At 33.9% G+C, this 22825-nt stretch overlaps 2 protein-coding genes across 2 annotated transcripts; one reads left to right on the top strand and one right to left on the bottom strand.

Annotated features, from left to right (window-relative positions):
- The first annotated feature begins 13792 nt into the window (after window positions 1–13792).
- LOC114757065 (uncharacterized) lies at window positions 13793–16179 on the top strand. The gene is made up of 2 exons (XM_028946060.1): window positions 13793–14154; window positions 14250–16179. Exons 1-2 carry the CDS (start codon window positions 13793–13795, stop codon window positions 16177–16179), a joined length of 2292 nt encoding a protein of 763 aa, XP_028801893.1.
- A 2199-nt stretch (window positions 16180–18378) lies between these two features.
- Window positions 18379–21271, bottom strand: LOC114757063 (uncharacterized). Its single transcript, XM_028946059.1, has 8 exons — window positions 20402–21271; window positions 20119–20325; window positions 19541–20040; window positions 19366–19447; window positions 19184–19270; window positions 18857–19120; window positions 18673–18776; window positions 18379–18592 (listed from the first exon to the last, which is right to left on the bottom strand). The coding sequence occupies exons 1-8, from the start codon at window positions 21269–21271 to the stop codon at window positions 18379–18381; spliced, it is 2328 nt and encodes a 775-aa protein (XP_028801892.1).
- Window positions 21272–22825: the final 1554 nt, after the last annotated feature.

The following is a 22825-nucleotide window of genomic DNA, read 5'->3' as shown; positions in this document are numbered from 1 at the left end:
AACAGTTCACCATTAATGCTTCTGACATAGCAGGTTAAAGGTTACTAAATAATCGTTGAGCTTGCTTCGTAATCTGTAACAACCTGATCGATGTCTTGATCGATGGCTGGTTGATCGATCAAGTTATCAATTAATTACAGAGAAAAACTTGAGTCACACACACACACATATGTTTATCGATAAGTTTATGGATCAACAGATGATCGAACAAGTGATCGATAAAAGATGAGAAATGAATATAGTGACTTTTGACTGAAGAGATTATGCAAGAATAAAACTTTAAATTCATCTATGCCTTTGAATCCCTTCAATAGAGAGCTAAGACTAATAGGAAGGCTGAGAAAAACTTAAAGATAAAGATTCAAAAGATTTTGAATATCACTGTGAATAGCTGTTATGAAATGAACTAATTCAATGATCGAACAAATGATTGAAAACTATTTGATCGATCATATTACTGATAAGAGTAAGTATGAGATAAATAGATTTTCACAGAGCGTTGATCGAATGCTTTATCGATAAATGGATGATAGGAGATCTGATCGATAAAGGTTTAAAATGGATTTTCACAGAGAAGTCACAGAATATATGATGATAAAGTAAATGATCGATTAAGACTTAATCAATTAAGTGATCAAAAAATTACTGTTGAAAGCTTATTTCAGAAATCCCAAGAAAAACATTGATCGATTACAAAATGTGAAAAACGGAAGATTCAGAGGATTGGATGATCTATCATTTAATCGATAAATCAATGATTGATAAGATGATTTGAAAAATGGTTTAAAACAAGTAAGTGCAGTGAAGGTGATGATGATCGATCATTTGATCGATAAAGAACTGATCGATTAATTGATCGATTAAGGATCCTGTTAGGCAACTTAAACAGGACATATTATCAATAAACTAGTAAGTTCACAAGTAATGTTAGAACAAGTTATCAATTAAAGATTGATTAATGGAGTGATTGATAAAAAGGAAATTAAACAGACTATAAAGTAAGTACGAAAACTTTATCATTTATCTGTGTTCTCATCAATAACTCATTGATTGATCAGGTAATCGATAGATGCTTACCAAAATTGTGTATCTTTTTTTATCAGTTGATCAAACATTAAATTATCGATTAATTGATCGATAATCTTCTGCAAACTTGTACACTAAACAACGTTAACGATGATCGATAAATTGATCGATCAACTCATAAATTTTGGATTATCTAGCAAGTTATCGATCAATCCTTACTGCTAAGTTACTATTATACTGAAACATTTTATCTGACACATTATCGATTAACCTTTGATCAATCAGGTAATCGATCAACTTACTGAACCAAAAATTACTTAATTTGTTATTATCAAAACCTTAGGCCATAGGCCTCTAACAAGCCGTCTGGCCTGTTTTCACTCCTATATGTGGTTGAAATTTACTATTTCTTTATTTGATTTTTTAAAAAAAAGTTTGTTAATAGATATAACATCTAAAATTAAAATAGTCTTTTAGTTGTTATGATTAAAAAAATTTACCATTTCATAATTATAAGCTAGAACTATGGTATTAAAAATCAACTTCGATTAGTTGGTCAATACTTTAGCAGATTTGATCAAGAATTTTAATAATGTTATATGTGTACTTTAATAACTTTAATTTGTTGAATTATGTATGGTTTATACTTGAACGTTTCATTTATTCAGGAATTTAATGTATTATTTTTTGATATACACGAGTTCCAACATTAGTTTTTTATGTTGTGAGGAATTAGGCAATTTCTACCCAATCTCATTCGTCGTATTTTTATTTAAACATTTGTTTTTCTAGGGTCACACATATGTATGTCTCAATATTTTTATATATTTTAATTAAAATTATACTATTTTAATTTTGTTTAGGTTGACTCCGACTCACTCATAATATGATTAGATGACCCATGTTAGCAAAAAAAAAAAAAAAAGGATTACTGACTCCTAAAATTATTGATTTGATTGATTTAATGACTAGTCTGATTTTTAAATATTTTACCTAAAAATTTAAATCTCAATCTTTTAAATCAAAGTTAGATGACTCTAATATCATTAATTAAGAAAAGCATTCTTGGATCTAATTGGTATTAGTTTTCTCATTATGGTTAGCTCATGTCTTTCTTACTAGATCCAATCAACTACAAGTAAATTTCAATAATATAAACATGCTGAGACATTGCATTTCTAGATAATGTTTTTATTATAAAAGAGGAGAATTATACAATTAAAGGTGGACATTGCAAATAATTGAAGTGGTTAGCCAGTCACGACAATGGCAATTATTAAATCAGAGATGGGGCCCACCTAACAACGCTCGCTAATCTTTGGTCATTAATTAATGGAAAGCTTTTCTTTTTTTTTTTTTTTACCAGGATTAATGGGAAGCTAATTACTTTGACTTTTTTTGTTCAAATCATGTGTTTGAGGAAAACAGGGGGCGCTTAACTATGCCGTATATGAGGCCTTATTTGTTTTATCTTAGTGAAAATTTTCGTCCCTTGGCTGATTAGTTTTATTAGATTTAATGTTTTTTTTTGCCATTATCAGATTTAATGTTAGTCGCACAAGAGTGTGTGCGCGCGTGTTGTCAACGTGTATATCATCAATCAACTATCATCAACTATATTTTTGAAAACTTGTAATACCCGATTTTTTAAAAACGGGTTAGATATAATATTATAAGATCTTAATATATTTAATTAATGAGATTTGAATAATACTTTGATTAGAATTTAGATATATTGAATTAAATGAGGAACATTATTATTAAAGGGAATTTCAATTGGAGGCTCAAATGAAGAAACTAATAATTAATTTTGAATTTAAATAATATCTTAATTGATATTTGAATATATTGAATTAAATAGAAAGTAGTATAATTAAATAGTATAATTAAATAGTGGATACATAAATAAATAATTTTAAATTTTCATATGTTTTTCTTAAATTCCTCATATCTAATTCAAATATCATTTAAATGAATAAAAAAAATTATACTCCTATAAGAAGTGAACATTGATTAGAATTTAAAATCTAATCAAATATTATAATCCGTGCATCGCACGGGAGAGAAATTTCTAATTTTAATTAAACTTTGAGAAATAAACTAGTATTGTAACGATTTATTCTTGATTTTGATAATAATTTAAACTTAAATGAGCATTATCATATTCATGAAAGACATTTTTTAACATTGCATCACACTTTATTTTTTTTGTAATTAATTTATTGTGATAAAATATAATAAATTAGTACATTAATTAGATTATGATAAAGTGACTGCTGAATTTATTTATTTATTAAGCCTTTTTAATGATAATTCATGTACCTATTATTATCCAGATTTTGAACTTCACAGCCTCTCGCTTAAAAAGTTCCAATGGAGGTGCTTATTGTTAATTAAGTGGCTCCAGCTTGTTTATTCATTGATTGACTTATGCATATACATATGTTATTGCAATTAAAAATATCAAGAGTTTTGCATTCCACGTTTAACTTATGTTGTGAGCCAATAAGATAAAAAGTTGTGTCCTCATCTTACTTTTTTTTTGTCCTATGTATAAGATATTTTGTAGCCAAAAATCCTATATTTTGTTACCAGAAAAAATATATTTTCATTAAAGGGTTAACAAAATTTTTCTTCTCTCAAATTTACTCTTATTTTGATTTTTAGTCTCTCAATTTTTAAATTATAATTTTGATCCTTAAGTGTTTTTCATTTAAAACATTGGTTTTTATAATTTAATAAAATAATTTGACCATTTTAACCCTATCAAAATCTATAATAAAAACTTAATGGATCAAAATCAAAACGAGTACAAATTTAAAGTATCAAAAATTATATTAAACATAAAAACAGGAAGATACAGGCTCAACAAGAGGTTCACCGAGAAGCCAACAAAATAAAAACCTAGAAACAACACAAATCCTAACCCTAACAACAAAATAAAGGGATAAGCCACTGTCAAGTTCACTGGAAAGCCGTACCATCTTGTTATCAGAATCTACAATCAGGAAATCATGATGGTTTGAAAAACCCATCCCAAAGGACAACGACAACCAAAAATGGTTGAGAAGCAAACATGAGAAACTTAGAGAAGCTAAAACACCGAAAAACAACAAAACGAACGGCAACAAAGAAGGAAGAGAATTTGCCCGTCACTACCCACTGAGCAGCACTTCTTGATGAAGCTTATACCCTTCATTAGCGTCTTTAATGCGCCACCACCAAACAACACCAACAACCATCATAAAGCATTTGGCCACTAAAGTAGAGTTGGTTGTCGAGCGAGACCTTCCGCAAAAATGCAAATCCAAGCCCTCAAGTCCAAGCCAGTATCTATCACCTTTCACACAATCATTAAAATAGAAGGCGCCACAAGTAAAAACCATAAATCTGATAACAGCTGAAGAAACAAAGCATACCACTACTACTAATAGTAAAAGCCCAACATAGAAAAACAAACGAGAGATAGACATCCCCTTGATGAAAAGCATCAAGGAAAGGGTCAATGCAATGGCCAATTGCCCAAAACGGAGGAAGGGCGCACTGTTCAAGAAGTTTCTGGAGAAGGAGAGAGAAGAGCTTGCCCAAAAGAGAGTTTTTAGAGTCTTTTGATTGGATGTATGACGAAGTTCCGATATAGAAGATATAAATCAAATTATGCAAATGAAAAATGGGAGAATCTCACAAAAGAATGTTGAAGTTATTGTGCCTATTTGGGTCAGCATTTGCTAGCCCAAAGTGGCTTAATTTCAAGTTAAGTCTGATTGAAAATTTTAGTGACGTTTGGAAGTGTTTATGATGTATTGGGCTTATTGGATTTTAAGCCCTCTCACTATGCGGTTAGCATAAACTTGGAGGAGGAAGCTTATTTTCCAATATGAAAAGCTTATTTCAACCGTTCTATAAAGGTGTCAGGGAACTTATTTCCTCTTTATTTTTCTCTCCCTTCTGCTATTATTCCCTCGTGAATTCACTTCTTCTTTTTTTTTTTAACTTAGACCTCTCACCCATGATGTAATATCCTAAATTTTATTTTAATATTTATAAAAAAAGTAAGAAAATAATAAAAATAATACAATAATAAAATAATAATATTTTATTATTATAATAAAATAATATTTTATTTGTTAAAAAAAAAAATTGACTTCCCTCAAGCGCCTAAGAGAAAGATAGCGAGGCAGAGAGCAAGAAAAGAGTGCAACATTGTGGAGAGGAGGATAAGCTCTGAAAATAATTTAGATACACAAAATTACTTTCTTTTATCAAATTTTTTTAATAAATATTTCCTATATATTTTAAGTTTTCTAATGACAGTATTCCTATAATAATTACAGAAAATTTTAAAACTTATATATGAGATAAGTTTTGAGTTTTAATGAGTATTAAATACAGCATTGTAGATCTATTATAGTAGATCATTTCTATCAATTTAGATTTGTCTATTTGTTGGTTTTTAGTATTTAAATTAATTTATTTAGTTAAAAAATCTGTTATTTATGAGATATATCATATTTGTACTAATCAAAATTATGTTAAATAATTTATTTAAGTTGCTTAACATATTATTAAGATTTTAATTAGTTTAATTTTATTTATTGGGTGACTGGAGGTTTTTAAAATAATTATTTTAACTAAAATTCTATTATTTGTGAAGAAAAAGAAATCTGATAGCTATACTATTAGAATTTTGAGTAGATTATTTATTTATCAATGTTTGAGGTATTATAGAATTTTAGATGATTTGGTTTTGGGGTATAAACTTGAAATGGGATTTTTAGAATTTAAAATATAATAATTTCATATTTGAGAATTTTGAAAAATTCTTTTTATTAAAGTACATAATCCGGAGAATGTAAATAAATATTTTGGCTTGTTAAGCAATTATAAGTTAGTCCTAAAATACTTAATTTTGGGTTGTGAGAGTTGTGAGAATTTAAAATAAAAATTAGAACAAAAATTAAATTAAATTAGAAACTTAACTATATGTATAAGCTTAAATAATTAGCTTATATTAATTTGTGGTTATATTAATTGTGTAGATTAATTATGAGATTATTGGTTTGAGTACGGGGTTGACTTGGTGGTAATTCTTTTTATAACTTTGGTGAAAGGTAACCACTTTCCATTTGTTATGTTTGCTTGTATGATATTTGTGAGTGATTTTGAATTACCTTAGATTCTTAAAATGTCATTGGGCTATAATTTGAGCAATGAAAGGCATTATTGTTGAAATTGCCTTGAGATACTTCATGTTATTGAAAAATAGTTATGAAATTATAAATTTATAAACTTGTCATGTGGGACATGAATTTATTGAGAAATAGTTTTGAGGATTAATGTTGATTATTGATATTTAGAAATCTTGATTTCGGTAAATGTGAAAGTTATTATGTTATATGTGAATGATTATTTTATAAATCTCATGAGTATAAATATGAGAGGTGATGTTGAACATTGATTGGTGGGAGACATATTATAGGGAGAATAAGGGGATGAATTTTGTACATATTATAGAGCTAATAAGGTAGGAGAACGCCAGATATATACTGGTTGATCCTTTGGCCCTTTCCTGTGTTGTAAGGCATATGACACCTCGCTAGTGAACTAGAGGGAAAACCCATGGTCCGATCTTGTGCCATGTGAATTTTGGTTTGTTCACATCACTTAATCAGTGAGCTTATTATGTTGAGCTACCAGTCACATGGGTCAATACTAGCCTATGAGTTCAGTTAAAAGATATAAAGTGTGAGGAAATAAGGTGGAATTGAGAGTGAGATATTGTATTTTGATATACATACATATATATATAACCATGTGACAATTGTGAATGTTATGATTTTTGTAATTGTTCCACTCGACAACTCACAAGCACTTACTTGTATGCCTGATGAGTAGGATTATTGGTTATTGAAGCTTTTGTCTCACCCCGTGGTTTAACATTTTCAAGTAATAACTTAAGGGCTAGTTCATCAAGAAAGGCAGCAGAGGCTTGGCTATTAAGTTTATCTTGTATAGCCTCCTTTTACCATGTAATGAGTATTGTATATTGCCACATATAACTCTTTTTGCATACTCTGATTTATCTAAGACTGATGGTCTTAGTTATTTTTGTTGTTGTGTTGCTTGTGTTTGTGAGTTGTGGATCCACAATAACTTTTAAAGTAGTTGATTATTGTTGGTTTGGAAGAATTTTATTTAGAAAATATCACGTTATGGGTTTAGAGTTGAATATGACGTTCTAGGCTTTGCGAAGCCCAAGGCCCAGTTATTGTGAAGTATTATTAATTACGATTTTCATACAATTGTTTAGTAAAACTTTTATAATCATGATAGACATTTTGAATAATTAGTTCAAGTCCTTTCTATCATGGTTACCATTTTTTACGAATCAAAAATTCTTTTAATAACCATGGTAGCCTTTTCAAAGATTATACTAAGATTCTTTTCTACCATGGTTAGTATTATTAAATTTTGAGTTTAAAAAGAGTTAATAATAGGTTGGAGATAACCGTTGTTATATATGAGTCCTCTGCCAATCCCACTTGCTCCGTCACCTCCTCCCAGAAGCTTCGTCGCTGGTCACTGTGAGCTCCTTCCCGTCAACAGTGTGAGGTCATCGTGTTGGGTGTGAGGTGTGTGTGGCCTGCTGGATGTTGCTCCTTTATTGCAAGTCCGAGCTGCTCTTGCCTTGTCTAAGTTGCTCTCACAATCTGCAACCGAGGTCATCACTGTCTACTGGTGCATGTGAGTTGTGCGTGGAGATCTTAGCATCCCAGTGCAATACACCGTTGGATCTACCTCTAGCAGCCTTTGGTTAGTTGGATCTGTTATAGGTTGGTCGGTTTAATTTTTTGTCTTGCTTTTTCAGTTTGATTCCTTGTGCTTGTCTGAATTTGTTGACGTCCTTGCTTGCTGGTGGAAGCTTGAAAATTAAACCCATTTCTGGGTCAAGAGTTCTCCTTTGTGTTGCTCACTAGTGGTCTTTTTTTTTCCTTCTGTTTTTTGTGGTGCTCGGTTTCTTCTTCCGTGGTATTTTTTTTCCTTTTGTTTTGGTCACCTTGTCTGAACTGTTGAGATGGATTAATGGGAGGGATTAATGCTGTCTGTTGAAGGAATGGATCTGGCTAGATAGTTGACATTCAGAGCTACAGATTTCAAATTGAATTTTGTATCCTGGGTTATTGAAAGGGGTGTGGATGAATTATGTGGTTTTCTATTTGGTCCCATTCTTGGGACTATCTCTGTGGCTCTCGTCTCCGTCCCCTTTCTCTGTATCTTGTTTCTTATGTTTCTGTCAATTCGTTTACAGTGGTATTTCAATATATGTTTAGATGCTAGATTGAATATTATGAATATAGTAATGATTCCATTGTGTTGAGATATTTTGGATTTAGTTCATTGCCATGACACGTTAATTGAGCATATATGGGTGTCATACTGTGATGATCATTCTGGAGATGTGATTGTGTATGTGTGTATATGAGATTGTGTATATTGATCATTCGGTTGCTATTCGGGTGGAATTTTGAAAGAAAACTGTACACACTTGTTGTTCCAAATATTTGAATTTTTATGACTTCAGTGATTTTATGTGAAAAGCTTGTAGGGATTGGAAAAACTAATTTCAAAACTATTTTTTGTCCCTTTAATTAAGGTTTTGATAACGCAATTAACTATTAAATTGTCTTCCCTAATTAAGTTTCTCATAGAAAATATATTGACATCTTCTCTATTAAAATATGGCATCTCCAATTCAAAGATAAACAACTGTTTTTCAAACAATAAGAAAAATAATCGATAAATTCAATTTTGAAAAAATTTTCACAATCAATTACCACTGGAGAACAGTGGACATTGACATTGTGATCATATATTTATAATTTCAAAAAATTTTAAATAAGAAAACTAAAAAGCTTATGTAATCAAAATGTCTTAATTAATATTTTATGACTTCATAATAATATTTGGAATTTTGATAACAAAAACATGTACAATAATATTAAGAAAATAATATATATTTTTGTTTGGCTACAACGTATGTGTTACATAATATAGCTTTTATGATTACATTTTTAGGGTTTTACTTAATTCCGTTAGTCTTATCTCGATCAAAGGGCATAGAGAAATGAATAATGATAAAGGAAACGTGACATAGGATCCTCACAGGACTAAAATTCTAATCATGTTTGTGCTGAGCAAATAGTGCAAAAGGAACGATAAGGAACATCGTTTACAAGGTCCGGTTGGGGCAAAATTGAAAATAATTTTCATGAAAGGAGCGGGAAATATTATGATAGGAAACAACTGAAGAATAGATTTGATATATTGAGAAAAGATTGGAAGTTGTGGGAAAAACTAAATAGATTTGATATATTGAGAAAAGATTGGAAGTTGTGGGAAAAACTAATGTCTGGAGAGACTAACATTAGTTATACTGCAACTACAAATAGAGTGTTAGCCTCCGATGAGTAGTGGCAATAAAAATTACTAGTAACTATTTGTGTTAGTTGAGTTTTCATTTTGAATATCAGTTTAGATATCGCTTAATTATGCCTAATTATGTTAATATAGGTAGACCCCAATGTCAGGAAATTTAGACATCAGGGGTTGATATTTGCATCAGATTTGATGAAAATATTCAAAGATGTTGTGGTTTCGAGAGACTATATGTACACACCATCAGCCTCACAGCTTTAGCCAGTACTTGCTCCACATGCTGACACAGAAGAGGAGGAGGATGTTTATAGAGTCAGGCTGGACCAACAGGAAGGGTTGGGGGATAGTAAGGATGAAAATTTTGGTGTTCAACCAACAACCAATGCAGGAGTCATAGATGACTTGGCTGGTTTCAACTTAAACAACCCTGCGAGTACTGGACCAAGTGGTTTAAGATGCTATGGAAAGGGGAAAAAAAAGAGGGTGAGACGTCTGATGCAAAGATGAAGAAAAAAGTTGTTGCCTCTACTAAAATTGCTGATAGCCTTAGTGTTATAGCAACTGCTTCTGAGCAGCGAGCAAGAACATTAAACAAAGACCCTGAAGTAATTGACAAAGTTTTGGCACACCTGGCTAGTCTTGAAGAGCTTAATACTGACGATTAACTATATTATGTATGTGCTAAAATGCTTACACGGTTGAGGTGGGCTAGGCGAGCTTATTTGGGTTTTATGCATGATAAACACAAGTTGTTGAGATGGTTGATACTAACAACACAAGACCCAAACACATGGAAGGGAACTGCAGTTTAGGACTCACTTCTTTCACTGTTATTATTGTACATGTTGAATTGATTGCTGTGTTAACCTGAACTAATGTGGTCCATTATAGAAATTTTAGTAATGACTATGTAATAGATTTACGCTAATTTCTATTTGTCATATATGTGTTTGGTTTTTTTGTTTGCAGTATGAAATTATTTTTTTCGCCCTTATAATGCCTGCACTTTCTTTTTATCACAGTTACAGGGTTAATTCAAGAAATAGTCAATTGGAATGATGATTCACCATGGAATGAAGATACTTTAGGGAATTGGAATAACAATTCATGGTGGAATGAAGGGAATGTAGATGACCATTCAACATGGTTATCCATGATTAATAATGAATTGACACAATATGAAGCAGTAGATGCATTAGTTGGTCATTATTGTGAAATGTACATGTTTAAACAGCCCTGCAAAACTAGTGAACAGACAGGAAATTTATGGGTACAAAGCATTTTGGCAGGTCATGATGATTGATGTCATTAAATGTGTAGAGTAGATAAACATGTTTTTCACTTCTTATGTACTAAATTGGAGGAACATGCTTTACGCAAGTCTAAGTACATAGAAATTGAAGAAATGGTAGCGATGTTTTTAAACATGGTTGTAAATGGACAATGCAATAGAATGATCCAAGAACAATTTCAACATTTAGGAGAAACTATAAGTAGGCAGATTCATAATGTACTGCAAGCTTACCTTAACCTATCAAGTGAACTTATTCGACCCATAAATCATATATTTCATGAAACTCATCAAAAAATTGAGGATGATTCACATTATTATCTATTTTTTAAAAACGCAATCAGAGCAATTGATGGCACTTATATTCCGTGTGTTGTCCCTGCTGCAAAATGAGAAAAATTTATTGGCAGAAAGGGAAATCCATCACAAAATGTCATGGTTGTATGTGATTAGGATATATGTTTCGCTTTTGTCTTAGCAGGATGGGAGGGATCCACACATGATGGTCATGTATTTGACAATGCTATTACAAATTCATCTCTAAATTTCCCTCATCCACCTCCATATATATATTGATAAGTTTCAATCATGCTCATTTTTAATTATTTTATATTTTTATTCATTTTTACAATGTCACAAATTGTTTCATGAATCATTAGGGAAATATTACTTGGTTGATGTGGGATATCTAACACCAAATGGATATCTAGGTCTATACAGATTTGAGCGCTACCACCTTCCAGACTTCCGACGAGATTATGAAATATTAATAAAGCCTTTAATTATTATCATTCCAATTTAAGGTGCACAATAGAAAGAACATTCGGTGTTTGGAAGAATAGATTTCAAATCTTATAAAATATGCATAGTTATGACTTCCAAAAACAAGCGTACATGGTTTGTGCAACAATGGCCATTCATAACCTTATAAGGAGACATCAAGCTTCAACACTTTTTTTGTACAAGTTAAAAATGGTAATATAGTTGGCGAATATGATCAAGCTGAAGCTAGTCAACCATCGTCTTCAAATGTTACATCATAGTCTTCATTACATATGAATCGCGTCTGTGATGCAATTAGAGACCAAATTAGCCATAACTTATCAATTAATTAATTATGTAATTTTATTTCATTTCACCTTGTTACAATACAATGAATTAGAGTTTAAAATACTTTTATCCATTCAAATTATGTTTCGCTTTATATTTACAATTTTTTTTTATTTCTTTGATGTTTTTAAATTTAATTCACTCATTAAATTTCACTTCTTCATATTAAATTAATTTACTTCATTGTATTATGTCAATTCATTTTTTTATCATGTTTCACTTTATATTTAAAATATTTCTTATGATTTCTCTAAAATTTTCAAATTTACTTCATTCATTAAATTTCACCTTTTTATTGTATTATGTTAATTTATTTATTTTTTCATGTTTCATTTTATATTTAAAATATTTTTTATGATTTCTCTGAAGTTTTAAAATTTAATTCACTCTTTAAATTGCACTTCTTCATATTAAATTATTTTAAATTCATTGTATTATGTAAAATTATTTTTTAATCATGTTTCATTATTTATTAAAACTTATATCCATTTTAGTTATTTTACAACTAAATTTACTTTTACTCAATCATAATCCAAACAACATTTTACCTATCTCAATTTGATAAACTAATTTTTCTAAACTCCCATCCAAATACAATTTAGTTTATCCAATTTAACTTTTACCTAATCTTACTTTTCTAAAAGTTAAATTGAAAATAAACTGCTTTTTTCACTGTCAATTCAAATGGATGCATTAAATATCAAATCAGGTTTGATCTTAACACTTTAATAGGTTTTGACAATATTGGTTTACAAATAACAATACCTTTTTTATATAAATTTCTTATTTGGGATTTAGCCATTTTAAACTTTTTTTTTTGGTGGAACTCTCATAAAAAATTGATTAGTTAAAAAAATTAAATCTGTAAAAAAAATATTTTTATTTTTTAAAAATGTCTTTATTTATAAAGAGAAAAGGAATGAGAAATAGAGAATGAGTAGGAAAAATAGGTGTATAAAAGATAATTAATGGAATAATATAACATGCAATAAGAACAAAAATGAAAAAGAAAATTTCATTAAAATTGGATTGCGGACATCGTTCAAGTGTTGCATTTTATATATAGGGCTCAGTATTTCATTATCTCTCCTCCAAATATCTCAAGTCTCCTTATTAGTTTTATTTTTATAATAAGATATGTTAATTTTTATTTGGGATAAGATGCAAACTTGTTCCGAAAATTTTAGGGAAAATGACAATAAAATACCACTTCAATTCCAAAAGGACAAATAAGGGACCTGAATAAGCAAAATGACAAATAGGGCACTGGGTATCAATTTGGAATTCATATTTTCGGCGAAAAGACTGAAATGCCCTTATCAGTGAGGTAAAATGAAGTGAAACTGAAATGAAAATAAAGATGGAGCAGAGCACCGGTTGAGCTGATTTAATAAAGAAGGAAAGAGAAACGCTGGAAGAACACATCAGAGCTGAAAAGAGGTGAGTTTAAGTCGGTAGTCTTTGGAAATGGTATAATCTTACTCCTCCGCATCATAATTTTTTTGGGATTGCTGATTTAATAGATTTTGGTTATGGGCGAGAGGTTTTGTAGCAAGAGAGAGAGTAAACATGTCGCATTAACTGATGGTGGGGTTTGGGTAGTTCCTTTTTGTGTCTGCTTTATGGCGCAATGGTGGGGACGGGTGTGCTGGAGATGAGGTTTTATACTTTATATTGACTATTTCGAATGACGTAGCGGAAATCAAGAAAGGTGGCAAGCAATTACGTAGGCGTGAAGTTTGCGTTGAAGTGGTGAACGTTGTTAAAATCAATAATGGAGTTGTGAAACCCTATAATAAAGTTGCGAATAGAAGAAAAGTTTCTCTCTTTGTGTGTGTTTTGGGTGTCACGTACGTTGATGGAAACTAATTGGCGGAGAAGTTAATTTTTTTATATTTAATGTTGTTTGCTGCAGGTTAGCAAGTGGTGATGTCTTGTAACATTGTATCAACATCTTCAAAAAGACTTGCTTGTTATTTTCACGTAGATGGGAAGTTTGTGGAAAAGGACAATGGCGAAGTTAAATACTGTGGTGGGACTGTCAGAGTAAGAGTAATAAATGAGGGTACAAAACTTGAAGATTTGAGGGCAATGATAGGCGAATGGTTCAGCATGGATTGTCATGGCTGTGATATTAAATACACTTTGAGTTTTGACGAGAGGGTATTGGTAGATCTTATAGATGATGGTGAAGTTGATAATCTATTTGAATATAATGACCGTAATGCACATATTTATATAGCACATAAAGGTAATGACAATGTGGAGGAAGGAATGGGTTATCCAGAAATGTAAGTGAGAAATTTTTTTTTGGTGGTTATGAAAGTTGATAATTGTTGTAATGTTGTAGTAAATCTCTTAACAACAGTGGTAATTATAAATGCAGGATCTCAAGAATGGAAGGACTGTCAGAACAGAGTGATGAGCCTACGTTGGAGGGAAATGCTTTGGAAAGTACAAGTTCTGGAGGCAGTGAAAGACCTAATGTAAGCCTACCATACGGAGTAGTGAGTGCACCTACACCTTTGCCGGAGATGAATTCTTTGAAATGGAAGGAATTGTTGTTAGGACGGAACCAAACTTTTGCAAATGCAGAAGATTTCAAGAAGAAAGTACATAAGTTCAGTATTGCAAACAAGTTTGAGTACAAGTATGTGAAAAATTGTAGGGGAAAAATGTATGTGAAATGTAGTGTTGAAGGTTGTCCGTGGAGGATAAGTGCAAGAGTGGGGAGAAAGAGTACTCCCTTTTTACGTGTGGCAACATTCATAAATGAGCATGTCCATAATGCACAAGACAATCTTTGTGTGGAACATTGTGGTTCAGCTAGCTTGACAGCATCAATCATCAGAGATGAGGTAAATGATCACATAGACAGGCGTCCAAATGATATAAGGAAGACTTTAGAAAGAGATTATGGTATGAAGTTGACATATAAACAAGCATACAGGGCAAAGCAAAAAGCTTTAGAGGACATACATGGCAGGCCTGACCAGTCTTATATGCTTATTCCGTGGATATGTGAACGGTTGAAGGAAACAGATAACAAAACCGTGGCCAAATGGGTGGCTAATACTAATAACACATTTGAGCGTGCATTCATAGCATATGGGTGTTGTATAGAAGGCTTTATAGCTGGTGCTAGACATGTACTGTACATTGATGGATGTCATTTAAGTGGACCGTATAAGGGGACGTTACTGTCGGCGTCTGCTTATGATGCTGACAACGAATTGTTACCTTTTGCGATTGCTGTTGTAAAGGGAGAGACACTTGAGGATTGGACATGGTTCTTATATATGATTAAGGAGATAGTTGGCTCGATGGAATTGACAATTGTGTCAGATCGACACAATGCAATAATAGGCGCCGTGCAAGCAATATTTGGTGGTGAGAGGCATGCATACTGTTACAGACATGTTAAGGAAAACTTCAGTGCACAAATGATTAAATTAAATAGAGGAAAGAGGAAGACTAGTGGGAAAGCAAGGGAGGAGGGACTGCAATACCTGGATGCCATTGCATATGCAAGGCTTGACACCGAGTTTGATGGTGCAATGGATAACATGAGAAAGTTCAATCCACAATTATTTGAGTGGCTTCTTAATCATGGTGATGTTGAAAGGTGGGCCTTAAGTAAATTCCCATTTAAACGGTGGGATAACATCACAACAAACCTTGCTGAGTCATTCAATGCTTGGATGTTGAAAGAGAGACGATATAATGTTGCCCAACTTATACATGAGCATCGTGAGAAAGTGGCAAAGAAGATGTATGCAGCAAGCATAGCAATGAGTAATTGGAAAAATAGTGTAGGCCCAAACATAGATGCAAAGTTGGTGGACAATGTTGCTAGATCAGCATGCATGCTGAGTGTACCTTATGGAGGAGGTAGGGTGTGTGTCCATACAGCAAAAGGAGCTGTACATGTTGATCTTGGTCTAGGCGAATGCACCTGTGCAGCTTGGCAAATGTCAGGCATTCCATGTCCCCATGCCTGTGCAGCGATTAAGGCTGTGAATTGCAATGTCTATGATTTTGTTGATGAATGCTACAAGATTACATCACAGCAAAAGATTTATGGCAGGAGTATGATTCCAGTGGCGACAGTAGACATGCCAAATCCTAACAATTACTGGGTGGAAAATATAGGAAGTCAAGTGTTCTTGGCACCGCCTTTGACTAATCGACCGCCAGGAAGGCCTAAAGTAAAAAGACGAGAGTCACAGTTCCAGAATAGGAAGATCTACCATTGTAGCACATGCAAACAAGTTGGGCACACAAGAAGAACGTGCAAGAATCCAAACCCAAGTTGAACTTAGATGTCAATAGATATGGTGATTTTTTGGTGTAAATAGTGTTGCGTGAATGGTAAATCCCATTGCACGTGTAGTGTAGTTAGTATGAAAGTTATGGTTCAATGTTTACCGTGCTGTACTTGAGGTGCAGACATTTGAATATATGTAATGCATCTGCTGTCATATTGCTGCTGGTTTTTGGTAAATACTGTTGGGTGAATGGTAAATCCCATTGCACGTGTAGTTAGTATGAAAGTTAATGGTTCAATCATGTCATAAATACTGTATCAGCTGTCATATTGCTACTGTTTTTTGATAAATAGTGTTGCGTGAATGGTAAATCCCATTGCACGTGTAGTGTAGTTAGTATGAAAGTTATGGTTCAATGTTTACCGTGCTGTACTTGAGGTGCAGTCATTTGAATATATGCAATGCATCTGCTGTCATATTGCTACTGGTTTTTGGTAAATACTGTTGCGTGAATGGTAAATCCCATTGCACGTGTAGTTAGTGTAGCTACTATGAAAGTAAACGGTTCATGTTTATCGTGATGTACTTGAGGTGCAGTGATTTGAATATATGTAACGTATCTGCTGTCATATTGCTGCATTGTATTGTTCATGGCAGAAAATCTGCCCAGCCCGGCAAGAAGGTGCAAAACCCAGTATAAAAGTAGTAAATACCATTGAAAGAGTTGTAAATCCCTCCGTATGTTTTGCAAAATTGACCTCCGACCTTTACCGTTTTGAGACCAAAGTTGCGCAGGCCAATTTTTTTGGGATGCAAAACCCACTGTAAAAGTTGTAAATCTCAGTTGAAGAGTTGTAAATCCCTCCGTGTGTTTTGCAAAATTCACGTCCGACCTTAACCCTTTTGAGACCAAAGTTGCGCAGGCCAATTTTTTTGGGATGCTAAACCCACTGTAAAAGTAGTAAATCTCAGTTGGAGAGTTGTAAATCCCTCCGTGTGTTTTGCAAAATTGACCTCCGACCTTTACCGTTTTGACACCAAAGTTGCGCAGGCCAATTTTTTTAAGGATGCAAAACCCACTGTAAAAGTAGTAAATCTCAGTTGGAGAGTTGTAAATCCCTCCGTGTGTTTTGCAAAATTGACCTCCGACCTTGACCGTTTTGAGACCAAAGTTGCGCAGGCCAATTTTTTTGGGATGCAAAACCCACTGTAAAAGTTGTAAATCTCAGTTGAAGAGTTGTAAATCCCTCCGTGTGTTTTGCAAAATTCACGTCCGACCTTACCCTTTTGAGACCAAAGTTGCGCAGGCCAATTTTTTTGGGATGCTAAACCCACTGTAAAAGTAGTAAATCTCAGTTGGAGAGTTGTAAATCCCTCCGTGTGTTTTGCAAAATTGACCTCCGACCTTTACCGTTTTGACACCAAAGTTGCGCAGGCCAATTTTTTTAAGGATGCAAAACCCACTGTAAAAGTAGTAAATCTCAGTTGGAGAGTTGTAAATCCCTCCGTGTGTTTTGCAAAATTGACCTCCGACCTTGACCGTTTTGAGACCAAAGTTGCGCAGGCCAATTTTTTTGGGATGCAAAACCCACTGTAAAAGTTGTAAATCTCAGTTGGAGAGTTGTAAATCCCTCCGTGTGTTTTGCAAAATTCACGTCCGACCTTAACCCTTTTGAGACCAAAGTTGCGCAGGCCAATTTTTTTGGGATGCTAAACCCACTGTAAAAGTAGTAAATCTCAGTTGAGAGTTGTAAATCCCTCCGTGTGTTTTGCAAAATTGACCTCCGACCTTTACCGTTTTGACACCAAAGTTGCGCAGGCCAATTTTTTAAGGATGCAAAACCCACTGTAAAAGTAGTAAATCTCAGTTGGAGAGTTGTAAATCCCTCCGTGTGTTTTGCAAAATTCACCTCCGACCTTAACCGTTTTGAGACCAAAGTTGCGCAGGCCAATTTTTTTGGGATGCAAAACCCACTGTAAAAGTTGTAAATCTCAGTTGGAGAGTTGTAAATCCCTCCGTGTGTTTTGCAAAATTCACCTCCGACTTTTACCGTTTTAGGACGAAGTAGCACAGCCCAGTAAATTCGCTTCTGCAGTTGTAATCTCGTCACATGTGTTGTAACAAATTGGGAAAATGGTTTAACATTACTTGAAAATGAGTTGCCTTTACAATCCCTGAAAACAGTTTGCAAATTCCCTTACATACATGACATTAACTAACACATCACTAAACTTAGACAGCGTCATTTACTGCCGTGATGCACGCTGCTTTTTCCTCGGTGTGGGTTCTGGGGATGACAGCAAGTTTAGTGCTTCTTCACGTCTTGAATTGAGCTCATGATTAACAAGCCACCACATTAGGTTTCGTCGGAAATCAGCAACATGTTCTTGACCATAGTCAAGCGTCACACCGGGCTCCCATTTGCTCAACCATATTAAAACATGAACGCCACAGTCTCGCCTGCACATGGCAACAATGTCCATGAGTGAAACACGAAGTAGCATTCATACATTATTACATCAACAACTAATACCACTCACAGATTGTTCTGTTGAGGAACAGGGGCCCAAATAATGTCACTCATCTGCTTCTTTCCAATGGTATTGGGCTTTACTATCTCAATCATGTCATAAAATCGATCCCTCTGCACAACACATACTTGCATTTGTAAATAATTTGGTAAACAAAGAGCATGCTACACAAGAACAGTAACAATAGTCTTACACATCCGGTCACCACAGTCATCATATCATCATCAGCTGCACCTTTCTTCTTACTCTTCTTAGCAGGGAAACTTGGCTTCATTGAGTCCAGCACATAGAAATTCATTGTCTTAGGCTCAAGCACAAGACAAAACCAGTGAGCACCAACAAGTGTAGGTCCAAATATCAAGTCACAGTCTCCTATGTTGTAACCGACATATTCAGGCAGCAACTGCTTTTCTCGTTTTCTAGCATCCCACCGAGATGGGTTCGCAGCTAGTATTGCCTGCAGCATCAAATGATTAGTCATGTAGCAGTAATTATTTTGTATTAATCTTAGTAACCTTACCATAAAGTCAGCATCAAATATGTGTCGCTTGACTTCTCCTTCACTCTTCATATCAGCCAGTAAAGTCTTGCACACAACTGACATAAGCTGTTTGCAAGTAAATTTTAGTTTTTTGCACAGGTATACATGAGCATCAAATATAAATTTATAGTACTCAGCCGAAGATCACAATACTAACTTACCCGGTTACCTATTCTCTCAATTCCTCCAAGTGTCCTTAGCTGATCTCGAGTGATATCCTCATCAGATATTTGAACTAAAGTCCTAAAAATGTGTTCCCAGTATCATTATGTGTGTAGTTAATTAGTAAACAACCGATAAGTAATATCATTCACAGTCATGCGAATAGTAACTTACACGTCACCATCCTGCCTTGAACACATGCGGGATATCATGTTAAAAAACTTTTCCTTTTCCTCCATATTCCTCTTCTTCCTCTTCACAGGCATTGTCAAAATCCATGGAGAATTTATGGCCGACTTCACCTCCCTCTGTGATCTCCTGGGCTGTGCATTCTTGTCCATGGGGGAAACATCAGGGGAATCCATATCTCCTGCTTGTATTCCTTCTTCCTCAACATCAACCATGTCAGCCTCGTCCGAGTCATCTCCATGATGAGGTATGTGTCCTGAGTCCTGTCCATCATCATCATCTCCCTCATTTTCATCATCACCATCATCAGCTTCATCTTCTCCCTTATATTCAGCTCCAACTTCACTAGGGCCCTCATCTCCCACAGTACGATTTTCCTCCATCGTTATGTGCACCTTATGTAGCTCATCCTCTACTGCACTAACAAGTCTCTTGTAGCTTAAATCAATTACAGCCATCAACTTTCGATGTAAGCTTTGCAACTCCTGCATCACATCATTAAAAAAAGGTCAAACACTTTATCTTTTTAATGCACATTGAAATTACGAAGCAAATAAACACACCGGGTGTAAGTCAGCGACACTTCTCCTTCTTCTCTCCTCATCTCCAACCCTAACTTTCGAGCCCTTCTGCTTATACAATAGGCCTCTGTTGCTCTGCCTTTCCTTCTTTGTCATCTCCTTTATCCTCTCATCAGTCCAGAATTGAATAGCACTTATTGACCCATCTCTAACAGATTTAGATAATGGGAAGCGCTCAGCAAGATATAACTGCAACATCAAATTATTAATTTTATCATCACTCCATTCAAACATAGAACAAAAAACAATGGTAGTAAATACATACCAATAAGAGGTAGATGCATCCTCCGACGTTGCAACTCCCTTCATCATTGTCTTCCCCTACGTTTCTATACACTTCAACATAATCTTCCATCTCTTTCCACAAGTTGTTCACAATGTATGTGGCCCAATCAAATTGGTGAAATTCATGCATAGTACAACACATCACCCTCACTAGCTTGTCACTGACTGTTGTTTGTGAGGTAGGAGCTAGAAAACTCCCAAGTGTGTACAGCATGAACAAGAACTCGAAATTCTCCTCATTCTCCCCAGATTTAATGTCTTTGAGTATCTTGGTAAAAGAGACTTTACCATATTCATTCTTCAACCTCTTGTATGTTTCATCATCATCATCCACATCCGTTCTTACCTTTTCCCCTGTGTGGGGTACCTCCAACAACTCCGCAACATCTTGTGCATCAATTTCCTTGATCTTCCCCCTTATTGTAAATTGATGAGTAGGCGGATCATATGCTCGAAGAATGCGTACTATGAGGTCACGAGGGAGTCTCTCACATCCCATGTCAAGCAAACTTGCAAATCCCAAACTTTGTACCTTGGCTTTCAATCTGTCATTGCTATTTATAAATTCCACCAATGACTTGTACTGCCGGACTGAGCAACGAGTGCTAAAAGCAACTTTTTTCATCCGCTTCTTCTTCGTCCCTTGCTTCTTTGGTTTGTTCACTTTATCATTATACTTCTTCCTCTCCTCTGGTGGCAGCTCCCTCCATGCCTTTGCTCCCTCCCTAACTTCTTCTCTCCTATTCCTAAACTCTTTGCCCGCCTTAAATTCATGCAGAAACAGCATGTACCCACTCTTCACTTGTCCACTTCCCTCTCCTTGTCCTTCTACTTGTACTTGTAACTCCATTTTCCCTGCTGCAATGACACCACTTGTTAGTCATTCATAGTACTATATTTCTTTCACAACAATGTCGTCAATTCCATCAACAAATGTGGTCAATTACACTAACAAATATAGTAAATTTTATTAACATATCATCAAAATACCATTGTCCACTCAATTAACAAGTGTAGTCAAGTCCACTAACAAATGTAGTAAATATCATTAACATATCACCTACAAAACCATTGCACAGTCAAATGACTTTGCATCACGACGATGTTGTTATTCCTGTAACAAATCTGGTCACTTTCATTGACTAATGTAGTAAATTCCACTAATAAATGTTGTAAATATCATTAACATATCACCTACAAAACTATTGCAGAGTCAAATGAATTTGCATCACGGCGATGTTGTCATTCCCATAACAAATCAGGTCACTTTCATTGAATGATGTAGTAAATTCCACTAATAAATGTAGTAAATCTCATTAACGTGACCTACAAACCATTGCACAGTCAAACGAATTTGCATCTGCTCACTTTCATTGACTGATGTAGTAAATTCCACTAATAAATGTAGTAAATCTCATTAATGTGACCTACAAAACCATTGCACAGTCAAACGAATTTGCATCTGCTCACTTTCATTGACTGATGTAGTAAATTCCACTAATAAATGTAGTAAATCTCATTAACCTGACCTACAAAACCATTGCACAGTCAAACGAATTTGCATCTGCTCACTTTCATTGACTAATGTAGTAAATTCCACTAATAAGTGTAGTAAATCTCATTAACCTGACCTACAAAACCGTTGCACAGTCAATTGTATTTGCATCTGCTCACTTTCATTGACTAATGTAGTAAATTCCACTAATAAATCTAGTAAATCTCATTAACCTGACTTGCAAAACCATTGCACAGTCAAATGAATTTGCATCTAGTCACTTTCATTGACTGATGTAGTAAATTCCACTAATAAATCTAGTAAATCTCATTAACGTGACCTACAAAACCATTGCACAGTCAAACGAATTTGCATCTGCTCACTTTCATTGACTAATGTAGTAAATTACACTAATAAATGTAGTAAATCTCTTTAACATGACCTACAAAACCATTGCATAGTCAAATGAATTCGCATCACGACGTTGTTATTCCCCTAGCAAAACTGGTCACTTTCATTGACTAATGTAGTAAATTCCACTAATAAATGTAGTAAATTCCACTAATAAATGTAGTAAATCTCATTAACATGACCTACAAAACCATTGCACAGTTAAATGAATTTGCATCACCACAATGTTGTTATTCCCGTAACAAATCTGGTTACTTTCATTGACTGATGTAGTAAATTTCAGTAATATATCACCTCAATATCATTGTCCACTCAATTGAATTTGCATCACAAGCATGTTGTCATTCCCTTACCAAATCTATTATTTTCCATTGCCGAATGTAGTCAATTACTCTAATTAATGTTGTAAATTTCATTAACATATCACTTAACAAATGTAATCATTGCCAACACAAATTTAGTCCTTCTCAGACCAACAGTTGTTATTTCAAAACCAAA

This window comes from Neltuma alba, unplaced genomic scaffold (assembly GCF_004799145.2).
Source record: "Neltuma alba isolate B1F8T4 unplaced genomic scaffold, ASM479914v2 tig00010560_pilon, whole genome shotgun sequence".
NCBI lineage: Eukaryota > Viridiplantae > Streptophyta > Magnoliopsida > Fabales > Fabaceae > Neltuma > Neltuma alba.
This window is presented reverse-complemented; position numbering and strand designations above follow the sequence as displayed.

Excerpts from the sequence above, each read along its gene's own strand:
- LOC114757065 (XM_028946060.1), top strand. The coding sequence starts at position 13,793 with ATGTCTTGTAACATTGTATCAACATCTTCAAAAAGACTTGCTTGTTAT. Across the intron at positions 14,155-14,249 it reads GGAATGGGTTATCCAGAAAT|GATCTCAAGAATGGAAGGAC; the intron begins GTAAGTGAGAAA and ends TTATAAATGCAG.
- LOC114757063 (XM_028946059.1), bottom strand. The coding sequence starts at position 21,271 with ATGGAGTTACAAGTACAAGTAGAAGGACAAGGAGAGGGAAGTGGACAA. Across the intron at positions 19,448-19,540 it reads TCAAGGCAGGATGGTGACGT|GACTTTAGTTCAAATATCTG; the intron begins GTAAGTTACTAT and ends ACACATTTTTAG. Across the intron at positions 18,777-18,856 it reads TGACTGTGGTGACCGGATGT|AGGGATCGATTTTATGACAT; the intron begins GTAAGACTATTG and ends TGTGTTGTGCAG.